At 36.3% G+C, this 17,327-nt stretch overlaps 2 protein-coding genes across 8 annotated transcripts in view; one reads left to right on the top strand and one right to left on the bottom strand.

The window, feature by feature from the left end:
- Positions 1–14,546, top strand: part of LOC110376076 (uncharacterized protein) — a 133,081-nt gene extending 118,535 nt beyond the window's left edge. For 3 of the 7 annotated variants that reach the window (XM_064035514.1, XM_021334425.3, XM_049847615.2), the window contains exons 2-5: positions 8,475–8,859; positions 10,700–10,941; positions 11,711–12,223; positions 12,452–14,546. In XM_064035514.1, the coding sequence (XP_063891584.1) occupies positions 8,649–8,859; positions 10,700–10,941; positions 11,711–12,223; positions 12,452–12,724 (1,239 nt within the window). In that variant the 5' untranslated portion in view covers positions 8,475–8,648 and the 3' untranslated portion in view covers positions 12,725–14,546. Of the gene's footprint in view, positions 1–8,436; positions 8,860–9,330; positions 9,453–10,699; positions 10,942–11,710; positions 12,224–12,451 lie in introns of those variants that run through there. The other 4 variants (XM_064035515.1, XM_049847614.2, XM_021334427.3 and 1 more) reach the window with 3 other exon arrangements.
- Positions 14,547–15,991: 1,445 nt separating this feature from the next.
- Positions 15,992–17,154, bottom strand: LOC110376064 (cytochrome c oxidase assembly factor 5). Its single transcript, XM_021334406.3, has 3 exons — positions 16,946–17,154; positions 16,633–16,728; positions 15,992–16,140 (listed from the first exon to the last, which is right to left on the bottom strand). The coding sequence occupies exons 1-3, from the start codon at positions 17,051–17,053 to the stop codon at positions 16,099–16,101; spliced, it is 246 nt and encodes an 81-aa protein (XP_021190081.3). The 5' UTR covers positions 17,054–17,154; the 3' UTR covers positions 15,992–16,098.
- Between the last annotated feature and the right edge of the window lie 173 nt (positions 17,155–17,327).

The raw sequence follows: 17,327 nt of genomic DNA, 5'->3' as shown, positions 1-17,327 counted from the left end.
CTGAAATACACTATAACAATCCTTTTTTACAAGATTTTTTTTGAGACGTGTCTTCACTAGATATATATGTCGACGCATTTGTTTTAAAGTTTATTCTTATTTCTAATTTATGATTAATTTTAATTAATTTCTTTTCTTTGTTCTGATAAATAAATTGATTAATGAACTTGATAATTAATTAGGTAATTCTATAAGAATATTTTGATCAATTAAATGGTTCAAAAAGCAACGATCATTTTTAAAAGGATTTGAAATATTAGTAGTTGTTACAGCCGCCATTGTTTATCGTTGGTTTTTGAATATCCGTTTTGTTATTACTGTGTTTTAAAATGTGTTAGTTATTTGACAATTCGTTTAAAATTACTTTATGAATTATGAAAGATCAATTTGAATTATTAGAATTAAAAAGTAAACACGTGTTATTGTAAATTCCCCAAAACGTGACGTTCAGCCGCCATGTTGATTTCTTGCATCGTTCACCGAGTTGACTAGGACACTTTGCTCGTGGCGCTTGGACCGAACGGTCGTTTGGTGAGTGCTTTGATACTTTGATACTTATAATTGTTATTGCTATTGATAATTATTATTTTGTTTATTGATTATAACGAGTGTATGAGTGTATTTACTTTTGGCTATAGGTATACCAAAACTGTAGTGATAAAGAGGTTATAAAATAAAGCTGTTTTGTATTTCAAAATTGTGTTTCGTTTATCTGATACATCATGAGTGCAAATAATACGGATGGTGACGTCAGCGGTGCTGACGTCACCCTTCCTAAAAACCCGGCTGGGATAAATACCCCGTTATCAGAAGTGGGATCACCACCCACTTCTCCTAGTCATTCTGATGCAATTCCCATAGCTAACACTTCTGTTAGCGGGGTTCCAGCCGAGTTCTTTGCTCAAATGATGCAGATGATGAAGCACGTATCGGATCGTATGACGAAGGTCGATTCTAAAGTGAAAATCAGTGATATATTTTTGCCGTCATATGACCCGGACAGTAATATAGGAATTCGCGAGTGGTGTAAGCATGTTAGCACTGCAATGGACACGTACAACCTCAGTGATTATGATGTTCGAATGAAAGTAGGTAGTCTATTGAAAGGTCGTGCGAGGTTATACGTAGACAATTGGTTAGTGTCCACGGGGTCTTGGGAGGAGCTGCGCGATGTGTTGATCACGACATTTGAACCTGAAAGTCGGTATTCGCGAGATGTATTTCGGTTTCGAGAACATGTTTACGACAGTAGCAAAAACATTGCACAGTTTCTATCCGAGGCCTGGGTATTGTGGCAACGTGTCACCAAAGATAAGCTGACTAGTGATGACGCGGTGGAGGCTGTTATTGGCTGCGTTAGTGACGAAAGATTACGAATTGAATTATTAAATGCGCGTGCTAAATCGGTACCAGAATTAATCTCTGTAGCTTCATCAATACGTCCAACAAAACGTTTAAATTCGAATCAGACGTCACAGAATTCAAACAAACGCCCACGTTTGACAGAAAAGTTATATTGTCAAGTTTGTAAGAGGACTAACCATGATACACGTGATTGTCGTTTTGCGAACAAAAATACAGCTCCACAGCCGCGTCAGGTTTCAAATAGTGAAACGCAAAACGCTGTCAAACCTACCTGTACGTTTTGCTCCAAAGCTGGGCATACATATGAAACGTGTTTTAAACGTGAACGCACAGTGGTTTCAAATGTGAATTGCGTTGGCAAACCAAATCTTACTTGGTTACCTGTCACTATTGGAAATTTTGAATTTACTGCTATTTTTGATAGTGGAGCGGAATGTTCACTGATACGCGAGTCGGTGGCTGCAAAAATTCCGGGTAAACGCGTTGATCAAGTCCATTACTTGAAGGGCATTGGGCAGTTTACATTGATGTCGTTAACTTGTTTAACTACAATTTGTCAGATAGACAACTTACGCGTGGAACTACAGTTTCATGTGGTTCCGGATTACGAAATATGCTCTGATATGTTGATCGGTACTAACCTTATTAAGAACACATACCTAAGTGTATTAGTTACGGCCCAGGGGGCCAAATTACTGCACCAACCGATGGTTTATCACATACATTCACAAGATGAAAAATTTGATAGACTTATTACCGACTTATCTAGTGAGGATCAGATAAACGAGTTAAAAATACTGTTGAACAAGTATACACATTTGTTCATTCGTGGATATCCGCGTACGCGGGTTAACACGGGTGAATTAGAAATCCGTTTAAAAGATCCTAACAGGTATGTAGAGCGTAGGCCGTACAAATTGAGTCCTGTCGAAAGAGAAAAAGTCAGAGAAATCGTGACCGAGTTGTTAGAACATAATATCATTAGAGAGAGTACCTCTGCTTTCTCTAGTCCCATTATATTAGTGAAAAAGAAGAACGGGCAAAATCGCATGTGCGTAGACTACCGGGAGCTGAATAAAAATACTCTTAGGGATCATTACCCTCTACCTATCATTTCTGACCAAATCGATCAACTATCAGGGGGCTTCTACTACTCAACATTTGATATGGCAGCGGGATTTCATCAAATACCGGTGTCCAAAAACTCTATTGAAAAAACTGCCTTCGTAACACCCGATGGCCTCTATGAGTATTTGGCCATGCCGTTTGGTTTAAGTAACGCTGTTTCTGTGTACCAAAGATGTATAAATAGAGCTCTGGGGCCTCTACTTTACGGGCCTAATCCTATATGTCAGGTATACGTAGATGACGTACTCACAAAGTGCAAGGACTTTTCAGAGGGTTTGTCACGCATTGAGAGAATACTCATGACTCTTCAGGAAGCAGGGTTTTCAATCAATGTGGAGAAGACGGCCTTCTTTAAGCGTTCTATTGAGTACCTAGGTAATATCATATCAGACGGACAAGTTAGTCCTAGCCCGACGAAAATACAGGCCCTAACGAAAGCCCCCATTCCCACAACTGTTAAACAAGTACGACAATTTAACGGGTTAGCGGGGTATTTTAGACGCTTTATACCAAACTTTTCTCGTGTTATGACACCACTATACGAGTTAACTAAAAAGGACGCAAAATGGGAATGGAATACAAGGCATGATCAGGCTAGGAATTATGTCATCCAACACTTGTCTACTGCGCCTACCCTTTTGATATTCCAGGAAGACGCTCCTATTGAACTGTACACCGACGCCAGCAGCATCGGCTACGGGCGGTGTTGGTGCAGATAGTTAACGGGCGACATCATCCAGTGGCCTACATGAGCCTGCGTACCACTGAAGTAGAGAGTCGATACCACTCCTACGAACTTGAAACTTTGGCGGTGGTAAAAGCAATCAAACATTTTCGTCAATACCTGTACGGGAGGAAGTTTAAGGTCATCACTGACTGCAATGCGCTTAAAGCGTCCAAATTCAAGAAAGATTTACTTCCACGAATCCATCGCTGGTGGGCGTTTCTCCAAAATTATGATTTTGAAATAGAATATCGTAAGGGTCAGAATCTTCAGCATGCCGATTTCTTTAGTAGAAACCCAAATATGGAGAGTACAGTCAATACTTTGACCAGAAATACGGAATGGGTTCAGATAGAGCAGAGACGAGATAGTGACTTACGCTTACTTATTGATGGTATTGCCAGCGGTAATCCAGTAGAGAACTATGTCCTGGTGGATGGCGTACTCAAGAAACGTCTTACCGACTCACGATTCGGCAATTATGAAGCTATTGTGGTGCCGAAGTCATTTCAATGGAGCTTAATAAATTCGTATCACACTGCTTTACAACACCCGGGATGGGAGAAGACGCTATGTAAATTACGAGAGTCCTACTGGTTCGACAAGATGAGCTCAATCGTTCGAAAATTCGTGGATAATTGCATTGTATGCAAAATGTCAAAGGGTCCTTCTGGTGCTACACAAGTTCAACTGCATCCTATACAAAAACCAACTACGGCGTTCCAAGTTATCCATATGGATATTACGGGCAAATTGGGTTCTAGAAACCAAAATGGTCAGGACGAGTATGTGATTGTTATCATAGACGCCTTTACCAAATACTTACTCCTCAATTATTCAAATGATAAAAGTCCAAGCAGTTGTCTCGCCGCATTAAAACGCATGATCCATTTATTTGGAACACCCGTACAAGTTATAGTTGATGGAGGGAGAGAATTCCTGGGAGATTTCAAAAACTATTGTGACAACTTTAGTATCAACATTCACGCGATTGCGCCAGGAGCTAGCCGAGCGAATGGACAAGTTGAGCGCGTCATGGCTACACTGAAGAACGCGTTGACCATGGTTAAAAATTATGAAACCGAGAACTGGCAAACTGCTTTGGAAGCCCTGCAATTGGCATTCAACTGCACTCCTCATCGTATAACCGGAATGGCGCCACTCACTCTCCTGACTCGAAGACAGCATACTGTACCCCCACAACTTTTGAGGCTAGTAAACCTTGATGAAGAAACTATTGATTTTGACATACTCGACCAACAAGTCCAACAGAAAATGCAAGCTGCTGCTCAGTATGACAAGCGACGCTTTGATCAAAATAAGGCTAGGATAAGGCCATTTCAAAAAGGTGATTACGTACTGATTAAAAATAATCCACGTAATCAAACATGCCTGGACCTCAAGTACAGTGACCCTTATGAGATCGTGAGGGTTGAAGATAAGGACAGATACATCGTTAAACGAGTAACAGGAAGAGGACGACCTCGTAAGGTTGCTCACGACCAGCTTCGGCGGGCACCGCAGCCGGGTGATCAGGGTGCCATGTCGACGCACTCTGATGATGACCAACAAAACAACCCTGATGACCTCCAGCCCCAGACGAACACAAGTGACCCGCAGCCATCAACGTCACAGGCTGCGATGACGTTTGATTGTTAAACAATCGGTGAGTTCATTTCATAATTTATTCTATAACTTAAACACAAAGAGAATTAACAGAGAAATAACAACCCAGTTTAAAATAACAATAATGAACTAACATAAAAATTTCACATAACAAGACAGTATTAATCCTTGCATGTCCCATCTCCCACCTAAGTTATCATTTTCAGAGCCTCTGTGGACCACGGTCAAATAAAGGCCTAGACCACAGCATCGTCCTACCCATTTCCTTTAGAGCCTCTGTGGACCACGGCGTACATGACCGCCCAGACCACAGCCACAATACTTTTCAAATTTTAACTCAATAAACTGTGTGGACCACGGCGTACATGACCGCCCATAACCACATTACTAAGACAAAGATGTACTGTGGACCACGGCGTACATGACCGCCCAGACCACATCATCAATCAAAAATGCAAGGATGCGTGGAGACATTTGCATTTAATAACAAAAATATGAAACGTGTAAAATGCGTGGAGCATTATAAACACGGTCTACGAGAACATATTTGCTTATCATTATTACAGCTCATTCCTATGTGCAAATTTAAAATTACATTTCAAAGGTGTATTTCAATACCTACCCTAGGTATGCTGCCCAGATACCTAGTAAAGATAAAAACTTTCTACTTTCAGAATCGAGGCAGGCGCAGAGCACGCACCGCCCCGCAGAATGGCCGTGTCGACGCATTTGTTTTAAAGTTTATTCTTATTTCTAATTTATGATTAATTTTAATTAATTTCTTTTCTTTGTTCTGATAAATAAATTGATTAATGAACTTGATAATTAATTAGGTAATTCTATAAGAATATTTTGATCAATTAAATGGTTCAAAAAGCAACGATCATTTTTAAAAGGATTTGAAATATTAGTAGTTGTTACAGCCGCCATTGTTTATCGTTGGTTTTTGAATATCCGTTTTGTTATTACTGTGTTTTAAAATGTGTTAGTTATTTGACAATTCGTTTAAAATTACTTTATGAATTATGAAAGATCAATTTGAATTATTAGAATTAAAAAGTAAACACGTGTTATTGTAAATTCCCCAAAACGTGACGTTCAGCCGCCATGTTGATTTCTTGCATCGTTCACCGAGTTGACTAGGACACTTTGCTCGTGGCGCTTGGACCGAACGGTCGTTTGGTGAGTGCTTTGATACTTTGATACTTATAATTGTTATTGCTATTGATAATTATTATTTTGTTTATTGATTATAACGAGTGTATGAGTGTATTTACTTTTGGCTATAGGTATACCAAAACTGTAGTGATAAAGAGGTTATAAAATAAAGCTGTTTTGTATTTCAAAATTGTGTTTCGTTTATCTGATACATCATGAGTGCAAATAATACGGATGGTGACGTCAGCGGTGCTGACGTCACCCTTCCTAAAAACCCGGCTGGGATAAATACCCCGTTATATATTTTTTCTGATGATAGGTATGTACCATGACAAGATAGCTTTAACAAACGAGTTAAGAAAAGTTTTAGCTTATAAACATTTAGAAATAAAAAGTAAGAAGTTAAAACATCTAAAAAACTTGCTTGTTAAAACTCGAAAAGACACAAAACAGCAACAGTATTTTCTTACGGACTAAGAAATGTCGCTGTTTACCGAGTGGTTATACTTAGTTAAATGCCAGACGGTATTAGGGCACAGATGTAGGGCAGAACCTTTTAAGGAAAGAGCTGTGATTAGCCTAAGATAGATAGTATTATGTCTAGACTTTTCTTATATAAAATTAGTTCATAGACATATTGATCGTATCCTAAAAGATCATAGACTTAATTCAGACCCAGGTGTCGACATTTTTAACAGACTTTCTTAAAAAATGGTTCCTAATTCAGACTTTTTTAAAAATAATTTCTTATAGACGTTTACTTTAAACAGGAATAGTTTTGGCACCATAACACAGTATAATTCTCAGAGAATATGTTTTGCATCTATTCCAATACTTTGATCTCCTAGACGAAATGCAGGTACGCTTGTCACACCGAGCAGATGTTAACGTTATAAACTTATTGACTGTACGGAGACTGTATGTGGCGTTTTATTACGTGGTTCAAAATTATTGTGAAACCTGGATACTAAATTCTGAAAATTATTATATTCTCAATTGTAAAACCATTTAACTATAACGATAACCGAACCATATCCAGCTGTCAAACCGATTTGACCTTATGGTTTGGTTATCGTTATGATGAAACAGTAAAACTCGTGCCAATAATGAAATTATAAGTTTATTGAATTAATTTAGAGGTGGAACAAATGTGCCAAATGACGTTCTGCAAAAGCTTGCAAAATATGAAATTGTGAAATATCACATGTCCATCTCGAGATACCTTTTGCGGTGAACAACAAAGGACAAAAGCATACAAAACACTTTAGAATAATTGAAAATCAATAAGCATTCCTAACAACACCCACTACAAAGGATATGCAAAGATATAACGATCACAATATTTGTCTCGGCGAGCCTCAGAAGATTGATAGGCAGTCGTTAGCAAAGGCATTCCCAATGGAATATCTGTTATTCCAAATATACGTGAACCTGTAATTTAATCCATAATTTAGTCTGGAACTTTAACAAACAATCCAATACTTTGAAAGAAAATTACTTAACCAAGTGTTTTATTCAATTAAGTTTTTCGCTTCTTTGAATTATTTTTTCAGAAAAAGTTTGTGAAGGGAAATTAATTAGAATTGAAAAGTAATTATGATTAATGATACATCATCATGAAATTATATAAGTAGAGACTAATATGGGTGAAAATAAAATCCTTGGGTTAGACGATACGTAATCATAATACGACTAAGCGGAGCCGTAATCGGCTTACAGCCACAAAATACAACATGGCGAATAAGCAGCAAAATCATAAAAACGAAATAAAAACGTTTAACAAAACGATGACACATACAATACAACAGTTCAACAAGTTTATTATCAAAAGACATTAAACGTATACTTTTATTATCAACCTCAATGACGATTACCAAGAAACTGCAATTCAGTTTAATATACCTAATATGATTCATGGAAAATTATAGCTGAATAATCAAAGAAAATGTGAAAAGGTTATTCAGTAAATGACTAGTTTGCTAATACTCCGGCATAATGCTTGTTTTTATGTTCCTTTGATCGTAATGATTGATTTGTTATTCTGTTACTCGAAATTGAAAAAAACTGCTACCTAATGACTCCTGTTTCTTTGGCAGACATAAACCAAGGAATTGATTTATTTGTTCGGTTTTGAACAGGAACATTCTTCAGTTCCAAAAGTTACGTGAAAAATGTTTTGTTAGATTTTTTTACGTAGTTACGTTTGGCCCAAATATTTTATCACCGCCACCACGTGTCTTCATGTTGGACTAAGTCCAACGACAGTTATTAAACTGAAACGATGGAACATTATTATGACAGTTAACTCTACAACAATAAAGCTTTAGAAATACAACAACAATTTGTACGGAACGGTTTGTTTACTCTGCTGACTTTCAAAAGTAATGCGTCCTGAAACTTTTATCGTGTTTCCAACTCTATTCACCTCGCATTAGTTAATCCTACCATGCGACCGTTCGCGTTCGTTTTAAAGCGGAAATAAAACAAACTAAAACACGGCGAGCCGAACAGACGTTTGAATATAGCCGGGTTTAATCTTGGCGTGCTACACTGAACTAATTACTGGCAGAGACTTAGCGCGAGAGCGGTGTGCACGCATACCGGTACACTATAGTGTGAACGAGACGGAAGTGGGCAGTTTTCCAAGATGAATTTGATGTTTCGGAAGAACTTCAGCGGGGAGAAGACCCTCTCGTCTAGCGGGGGTGGGGGGAAGGCGCGGGGCGCGCTGGGTGCAGGGAGGAACGCGAAGCGCCGCGACCGCGAGCGATACTCCTGCATGGAGGAACACCACTACAAGACCCACATATTCTTCTCCGCGGCTCCGCGCGCCAGTGCTCAATACAACGACCTCACAGGTAAACGCACGCCATCGCCAGTGACAGTGAAACCGAAACTTGTGTTGTGTCTTAAGTTTCTTAACAACTTTCAAGTTGAACCAAAGTTGAAGTGTGATGTTCTCACAAAGGACCCGTCCTTTAAATTGGTAAAGTTTGCAATGGCCTCGTTAAATCTGTTCAAAACACAGCAGACATGAAACGCCATCGCATATATATATATAGTTTTAATATATATAGTTATAAATACATAGTTTTTGACAAGTGACGCGTGTTTAGATTGAGTTTATGAGACATGCTTGTTTGCAGCAGTTAACATGATCACGAGTGCTTTTGATGTAAACAAAGCTTTAAGAAGATTCGTGGGCTTTAGTGATACAAATGTGTTTCTCCAGTCAGATGGAACTGGCGTGAGGCGGTTCAAACTGGTTCATTTTTGGCGCTTAACGCAAAACATCTCGAGGTTACTTCCCGCGTAAGTGTTGGTGACACGCAGATTATACAATATTTATAATTGGCACGATTTAATTTACTATGTTTATTACTAACCTTCTGAGGGATAAATCATTTCGATATCTGTTCGAAGATCGACAATTAAATGTCCAAACGTAAAGGTATAATTACTTGTTTTGTGTGTAAATTATATGTTTGTAGACGTTCGATAGTACCTAGTTGTTAGTATTAGTTATCAATCGAAATTGTATATCATTAGCGCTTCTATTAGGTAAGTGTTTGTTTACTATTGTGTAATGATGTTCAAAGAAAAATTGAAGCATGGTCGCTCATTTCCGTGATGACATCAATATTTTCAGTCGCTATTAACTTTCTTGTCATTAACAGCAAGCGAATCAGTGTTTAAAAAAATGTTTATAGTGAAGAACTTTACATTTGCATCTTTTGAATTATTCGGATATTTCAACTTACTCAGTTTGATGTGATTCTAATGTAAATATGAGTGACATTAATCCTAAATAGTTTATTTTACAAAAACTCTAATATTACTATGACTAGTCTGATTTGCAATCTTCATTAGGTACGTATTTAATTTGTACATACCTAAATATGGTTGATTCAATTAATTTAACGCAATCTAGTGGATAAATTAACTTTAAGACAGCAAAATCGAGACGTGATCTACGATAGATTATTTGGAAACTATCCGTTTGCCCTCAAAGTCATTAAAACTTTGATCTTTCAACTTTGGAACTTTCTTAAACAATACACAAACTTTTTCTTTTCACAAGTCTTCGTTTCAAAGTTGGAATTTCTCATATCGTTTATTTAACAACACGTGTATCTTCTAATACCCAACTCCGGAACTATTTTAGCTTCCTCATGAGTCGAACTTAATTTTTGTTTTAATGTTACAAATGATGCTTAAAACGGAAAAGTTTCGTAACTAAACGAGTTAGGAGCTTTCTGTTTTGCTTCGGAACTCGAAACGCCGAAACTTCTTTCGAAGGCTGACAGAAAATTAATCAGAACAACACCAACAATAAATTGCAATATGGCGCAAAACCATTATTTCAACAATTTACTCAACCATTTTCAAGAGTCACACCAAGTTCCATCATTTCTTACACTATGTAGACCGACTTCCTTCTCTATCTCCCCATAAGTACCTTCCTATACCTTCTCACACTGAAATAACTACCAAGACATCCAAAAAATGTCCTATAATGTCTTAGACGTTCTTCTCGAACTTTTTGAACCATGCACCTGACTAAAACCTACCTCTATTCCTTCTGCACCCCTACCCAACCCTATATGCACCAAGGCAACAGTAACTCTACGTAACAATCACTTTCACAGAAGATTCTACGACAGGTCTCTTTGAAATACTTAATGCTAATGTCCACAGAACGATGCGGGCCTGTACTGGGCGGTGGCACGGGCCCCGAGCCGGAGCCGCCGCAGCCCCTGGTCACCCGGGAGCCCTCAGTCTCCCTGCTGCGCTGGGACAGGGGCCCGGCGACCACTACCACGGTGCCGACGACCACGGACCGCCGGAGAACGGAACCCGTGTCGCTTGCAACGCTACAGAAAGACTGCTTTGTTATTCCGGCGCACGCACTTGATCGGTTCTTGCCTGATGGAGTGCCGGTTAGTATGGTATTCTTGTAGTTTTAAGTCTAATTCACAAAAGAGCCGTTTCGTAAGACATGCAAAACAATCTTGGAATGGTCTGATCAGAGGCGGGAGTTGTTTTCTGCAGGTATTGTAAAATTGTATTTTTAGGGAAAAAAAGCCTACTCGTATTTCTTGTCAGGAATAAAACCGTTTAAAAATTAAGACCGCAGACCATTTTTTAAAAAAGCGCAGAATTAATTGGCTTGAAAAACGAGCCTTGGGTGTTTAAAACGTAGTTTTTAAACTTTACGGTTATTATTGACAGCGAATAAAAAATCTCCACCATTTTGCTGCTTTAACGTTTACAAGTAACAATTAATCATAATTAGCGCTGATACAGCGACCCCCATTTACATAGTTGATAGCCACACTTAAGCGACCCGAGAATTAAAGATGCCTGGACGAGAAAATATTCCAGCAAGACAATGATAAATGGTGGACAATTTTTATTATTGTCTCAACGAAGTTAAGAATTCATGTAGACGAGCCTACTACAAATTAGCATTTAATTAAAACCAGTCTAAGTTAAAACGTTTTATTTTGATGACCTTGCTGTCACTGTGAATATCTTTTCAGGTTATTTTGGGCAATTTTTCTGATTCATAAATAATTAATAGTTCCATGTGTAGTTTCACAGAGTCAGTGGTAGGTTCGGTGGTAGGCTCTCACCTACATTTTAATTAACATACATATGATCAAGCACTAATGCACGATGTTAATAATTCCATTTTTCTCATTTCAGCTACCAGTTCCGCCTCCAACGCCAGAAAAAGGAATGACAACAAAGACTGCACAAAACTCCCTTAGCATCCTCGAAATAGCTGATCCCAAGCTTTGTATATTGGCCCATCTGATGAGTCCACTGGAACCCATCGAGCCAATATTGGAATCCCCGCTTGCCAAACCTTTGATCAGACAGAAAGCAGCGGCTGGAGAACTGCTGAACGAGGTGGCGCAAGCCAACACAGCAGTTGGAGGGATGTTGTTAGCGAATATGGAGAAAAACGCGGAATTCCCTTTCATATCTTACTATGTGATAAATACTACGCAAACGGACCCTTTGCTTTTCTACAATAACATGAGATGTTCGTCACTGAATAAGTTTGACCCGAAAACCATAAGGTACTCGGCAGCGCATACGTTAGACTTGTATAGTGAAGTGGCGATGATCTGCAGGCCGCCGTTCAACGACTTAGCTGGTGGACCCAAGAAGTCACACACGCCTACCACTGGATTCATCATTAGTGTTTATAAGGTGAGGCATATTTGATGGAATTTGATTTAGTAATTCTTGCAACAAGCTGGATAGTGGCCATTGATCAGTCAAGATTCACTTCATTCCAATATTCTGTGTTTTCAATGCGACTTTCAAATGTATGGAACTTTCGTAACACAAAAGATCTTTAAAAATAAATTCAGTCCGACAGTTCCTATTCGTAAATAGTAATTGTACTCACTCACCCAAAACCTTCTTCATTTACAGGTCTTCGAAGGCGACGATGGCGAGCGCTTCGAGAGGAACTGGCTGTACTGGACCGGGGCCCGAATGCTGTACCGTCATCTACCCCACACGGTGGGCATGAGGAAGATAGCTCTCCACAAGTCTGTAGCTGCCCACGGAGACAAGATGTACCTCTTAGTATGCGAGTGTGCCAACCTAATGGACGATCTATCAGGAGCTGCGATGTTGGTGACGGCGTTGAGGGCGCGCCTTTGTGGATACACGGGGCTTTACAGGCCTATACAGACGTTCTAGTAAAGGGACTGGGCCTTAGATGGCCTTGAGTGTGTTGTATTGTAATTTGGAGACATCATAGGTTAGGTGCCTAGGTTAGTTCTGTTGGGTAATGAGTTTGGGTAGGGAAGGAAAGACGATCCTAGTAGTGAAGTTGGTATGGTAGAAAACAGAATATCTGTGGGATTGAAAACACACACTTTTGATCTTGTCGTAATGCCAATGCTTATAACCCGGAAAAGCAGGTATTCTTGAAGTTATTGTGTTCAGACTAGGAGAAACTGAAAACTTTCCAAATTCATTGCCCAAATTATGATTGGATCTCTAATTTAAAGTCAATCTAAAGATGTCTCGTCAAATTTGGTCACAAACAGCACACGTGAACAAAACGGACCAAAGTACCTATTAATATTACATTTAAGACTATCTTAAATGGTGGACGTTTGACTGGGTACAGGCGAGTCGAGCCGAAGTGTTCTTCATTTAGATTTAAGAAACTTTAATATTAATAAAACCGAGTGAATCTTTTCTGTAGCCGCCATTTTTCTCAACCTCTCACTATACTTTTGATATTATCTACTACAAGACACTTCAAGTAAACAGTCGTTTAGGTAAATGATTAATTAAGTAGGTACATGACTTGACAATATTTTGTTATATTTGTGTAAAGTCTTCCAAATTACGGCGTACCTACATAATGTACTAAACTGTTCGATTGATACCGAGATTAAGGATAGTTTAACGACAGCTCAAAACTTACTCCCTTTTCTATTTTTGCCTAAAGATACAAATTATTTTTCGAGTTTTTCAATTTTTCTAACATATCTCGAGATACATATCATTAATATCGCAAGATGTTCAATCGATAATGTTAATAGCCATTGCCAACTGTACTTCACTGTTTCATATTCTTACTAAATTAGAAATAATGAAATTGTGATGCTCACGTAATAAATAATAGTTTGCCTTAAATAAATAGACCTGTTGCTAATTTACTTAGAAACGCACAATAATGTTAAAAATGCTAAATATTCGTTACTACAATTCACGAAATAAATAATTATAATCCTGATAAAAAATTATGTAACGATTTAGATTTTTTATTTGAACGTTAACGAAATATTTGACATTTTGATAACATTACCTACTGCGGTAAAATAATAAATAATAGCCTACATAAAGAAGAGTGGCCAATTTGTGTCATAAAATATGTAGATTTATTGTTCTTAATATTTACGAAATAACTAGATTTTTATTATCATAGCTTGATGCACAGACTAAGCTTAGTTTAAAATATGACAAGTAACGTTGGCGTGAGCAGATTCAAAAGTATGCAAATGCAAATTAAAATGTTCTGCTATACAATACATAAACTTCAAGAGTCAATAATAGTACATAAAAGCTTAATTAGTTTACGAAATCGAGTCTATTTCATTTTATATACTTCACATACAACTGTGCTGACAAATATGTATCCTACAGCCAGCAACAAGAGTCTAGCCAAAGTTACAAAATTATCTGGACACGAAAAAGGGTCACGCAAAAGCTGTGTTTAGACAATTTTCGGACGTGAAAAAAAAATTGTTTTGTAATCTTGACAATTACTTAGATTTTAGTACCTATTCAGGTATTTGGTAATTTTAATTTTGTTGAAGGTCTTTTGTTGCCGTGCATACTACCAAATCTTAAATGTTTATGGATACCTACCTATTATAATTACAATAATTTAAAAGACCAAAAAGCCTACCCGATATTGTGATTCATTCATTATTAAATTAGGTGAAAAGCACAGAGTATAAGCATAGTTATCTGCTTGAGAAGCATCAATAAGATTGTATTAAAATACTGTTCTAGCAAATAAATACATTGTAATTAATTTATGCTTTTTTAATATATCTAGAATAAAGAATATTAGTTTCTAATATAATATTATAATTAGGCATTAGAAACTGAATGAAATTATGTTTAAAGAAATCTTATTTTTCAGAATGAGAAAAACACAGCATGGGATAGACTTATTGCATGCAAGTTGAATTAAAGTGTGTTTTTATCGAATTTAATTTTAACCCGCGATGTATATTCATTGTTTTTTTTTTTTAATTAATATTTAAATCTGAATATTTTTGTAAAAGGAATATGTTCCAATTATAGGTATTTATTTTTCTTTTATTTCTAGTTGATACAAGATGTTATTTTGCTATGGTGCTAAGTCTAGTCAATTTATAGTTAGCAATAAAACAAAGCTTGCATATAAAGAATTTAAATAACACTGTTAAATTAACCACTTCTTTACTTTAGTAGATACTAAGTTATATTTTAATAAATAACATACTTATCTTTAGATTTTGCCAACTTAATCCTACCTATGCAAATATATTCAATTAAAGTTTAAAAATTTCGAAAACACCAATTCGTTAGAAGTAGGTTATCTCATCTTAGAGTATTATAGTTAGTGTTTAATGCAATTTTATAAGGCTTAATAAATTAAATAAATAATAATTAATAGGATTATTATAAGGAGTTGACATGTTCGGGTTGTGTGGTACCAAAAATCTAACTTTTGCAATTAATAAATAAAAAAACAATTAATAAAATTGCTATTTAAAACTACATAGTATTATTACAAATATGCTTACTTATTTTTGTAATACCTTGGAAACTCTCTGTAGAAGCATTTTGAAATAAAAGATGGGTGGACTAATATCAATCGATATGCAAAGACCGTTTCTAATTGTATTATACACATACAGATGATTCCATCAAAGGGCATTTTATTTATTTTTTTACAGATACCTTCTAAAACCCTACTTGCTTATTAATTAATAAATTTCCTAGACACAAATATTTTGAAAAGTTAAGGGTGACCTAACCCAATAAAAAATTGGCATCACTATTTTTAAGAACTATTTAAATTCAACTATGTTTAAAACAATTGTATTATTGTAATAAAAGCAATTTAAAATAATTAATGTTTGGCTTGAAAAGCTAGAGTGCTGGCTAAGCTCTGTAGAATGTATAGAGAATTTAATTAAATTTCAATTATTTTTATAATAAAAGTTGAAATTAAATGTTGTGTTTATTTTTCCCTAATCCCATCTTCATAATTACTACTAGTCACAGAATATGGCAAAACTGGAACCTATTTTTTTGGAAAAAGTTTATATTTCAATCAGTCTAAAAGATACAAGTAAGGTTACTGATAAAGGAGGTATATACTGAATTTAATTTTAAAAAATATATTCTTATACACCTCAAGTCTTACTAAAAATAACCATTAAAACATCCAAGTCAACAGTCAAGTTTTATTAAACAAATTATTATGTAATACTTTATACATTCATAAAATTAAACAAACTATTCCTCTCTATATAAGAATAACTACTATGGTACATACATCAGTAACCTTTGTGACCTCGAAACCTTCTTCTGTTGTCCAGCTGAAAACAGACATTAAAAAAAGTTTAATAAAAACTCAAGTATACCAGAATTCTGAACACATAATATGGTGAACTATGCCTTGATTACATAGTATAAAACAAAGTAGCTTCTTAAATCTTCGAAAATACGCAACTGATGTTCATGCGGTTTTTTAGAGAAAGGTTTATATGTAAGTATAATAACATCTACTAAATTTCGGGGAAATACTGTTATCCCGTGCCAAGCCGGGGCGTAACCCTTGTAATCCTATATAATAATTTGCCAAGGTGGTCAAAAAAAATATGGCTCAAAAGATAATACGAGGTCATCAATACGATGTATTATGATAAAACTCAGAGAACTGGCACACAGTAAATAAAATGGGATAGAGCAAGAAGATGATATTGTAAACATAGTAATTCAAATTGACAATTACCTTGAATGCAAACAATAATGAATTGAGATTAGTTTGAAGAGTTTTAAACATTGAAAATATTTCTGAGTCAACTTACTAGAGATCTTTTACATTCAAAGAAGCTTTGCCTCAGCTGAATACATTCGTCTGGAATCGTTCCATCTTTTAGACATTCTCTAGGTGTTTTCCTATCCTGTAAATAGATATTTCATAGTTAGTAATTCTACAAGCAATCATGAATGTTTTTCAAATTTAAGTAAAGGTATGGGTTTGTCAGTGGGTCGTCTTAGGATGAAAGAATATCCTCATATTAATAAGGACAAACGTCCATCTATTTAATATCCAATTTAAATATAACCTTTGGATAAATTTTGAGTAATATGTAAAAAAATGTTTTGATAGGAACTAACCTTTTTGCAACAATCACTTGCGAGTAAACACAGTTTGAGATCAGCTCTAATTCCCGCGCATGGTGATTTGTCGGCTAAGCCGATCTCGTCTGGTGCAAATGTAACCATTTTTATTAATTATTTCACTGATTTGTTGATAAAAGATTGATTTTCAAGTTTATCAATACCCTGTTGACATAATTCAAGCTGAGAATCAAGATGACAAATGACATTTTAGCGTTTATGACATTCGCAGTCAAGTGACAGTAAATTTCTCAAAAAGTTTTTCCATTTCCCCATGGATTTCAATTATTTGTCAAGATTTTCTGTGTGAAGTACTATTAGTACTATTTCTTATCAGTATTATTTAACCGCAGCTTTATAAAAAAATCAGTTGCAGAAA

The sequence above is a fragment of the Helicoverpa armigera genome, chromosome 7 (assembly GCF_030705265.1).
Source record: "Helicoverpa armigera isolate CAAS_96S chromosome 7, ASM3070526v1, whole genome shotgun sequence".
Lineage (NCBI taxonomy): Eukaryota > Metazoa > Arthropoda > Insecta > Lepidoptera > Noctuidae > Helicoverpa > Helicoverpa armigera.
This window is presented reverse-complemented; position numbering and strand designations above follow the sequence as displayed.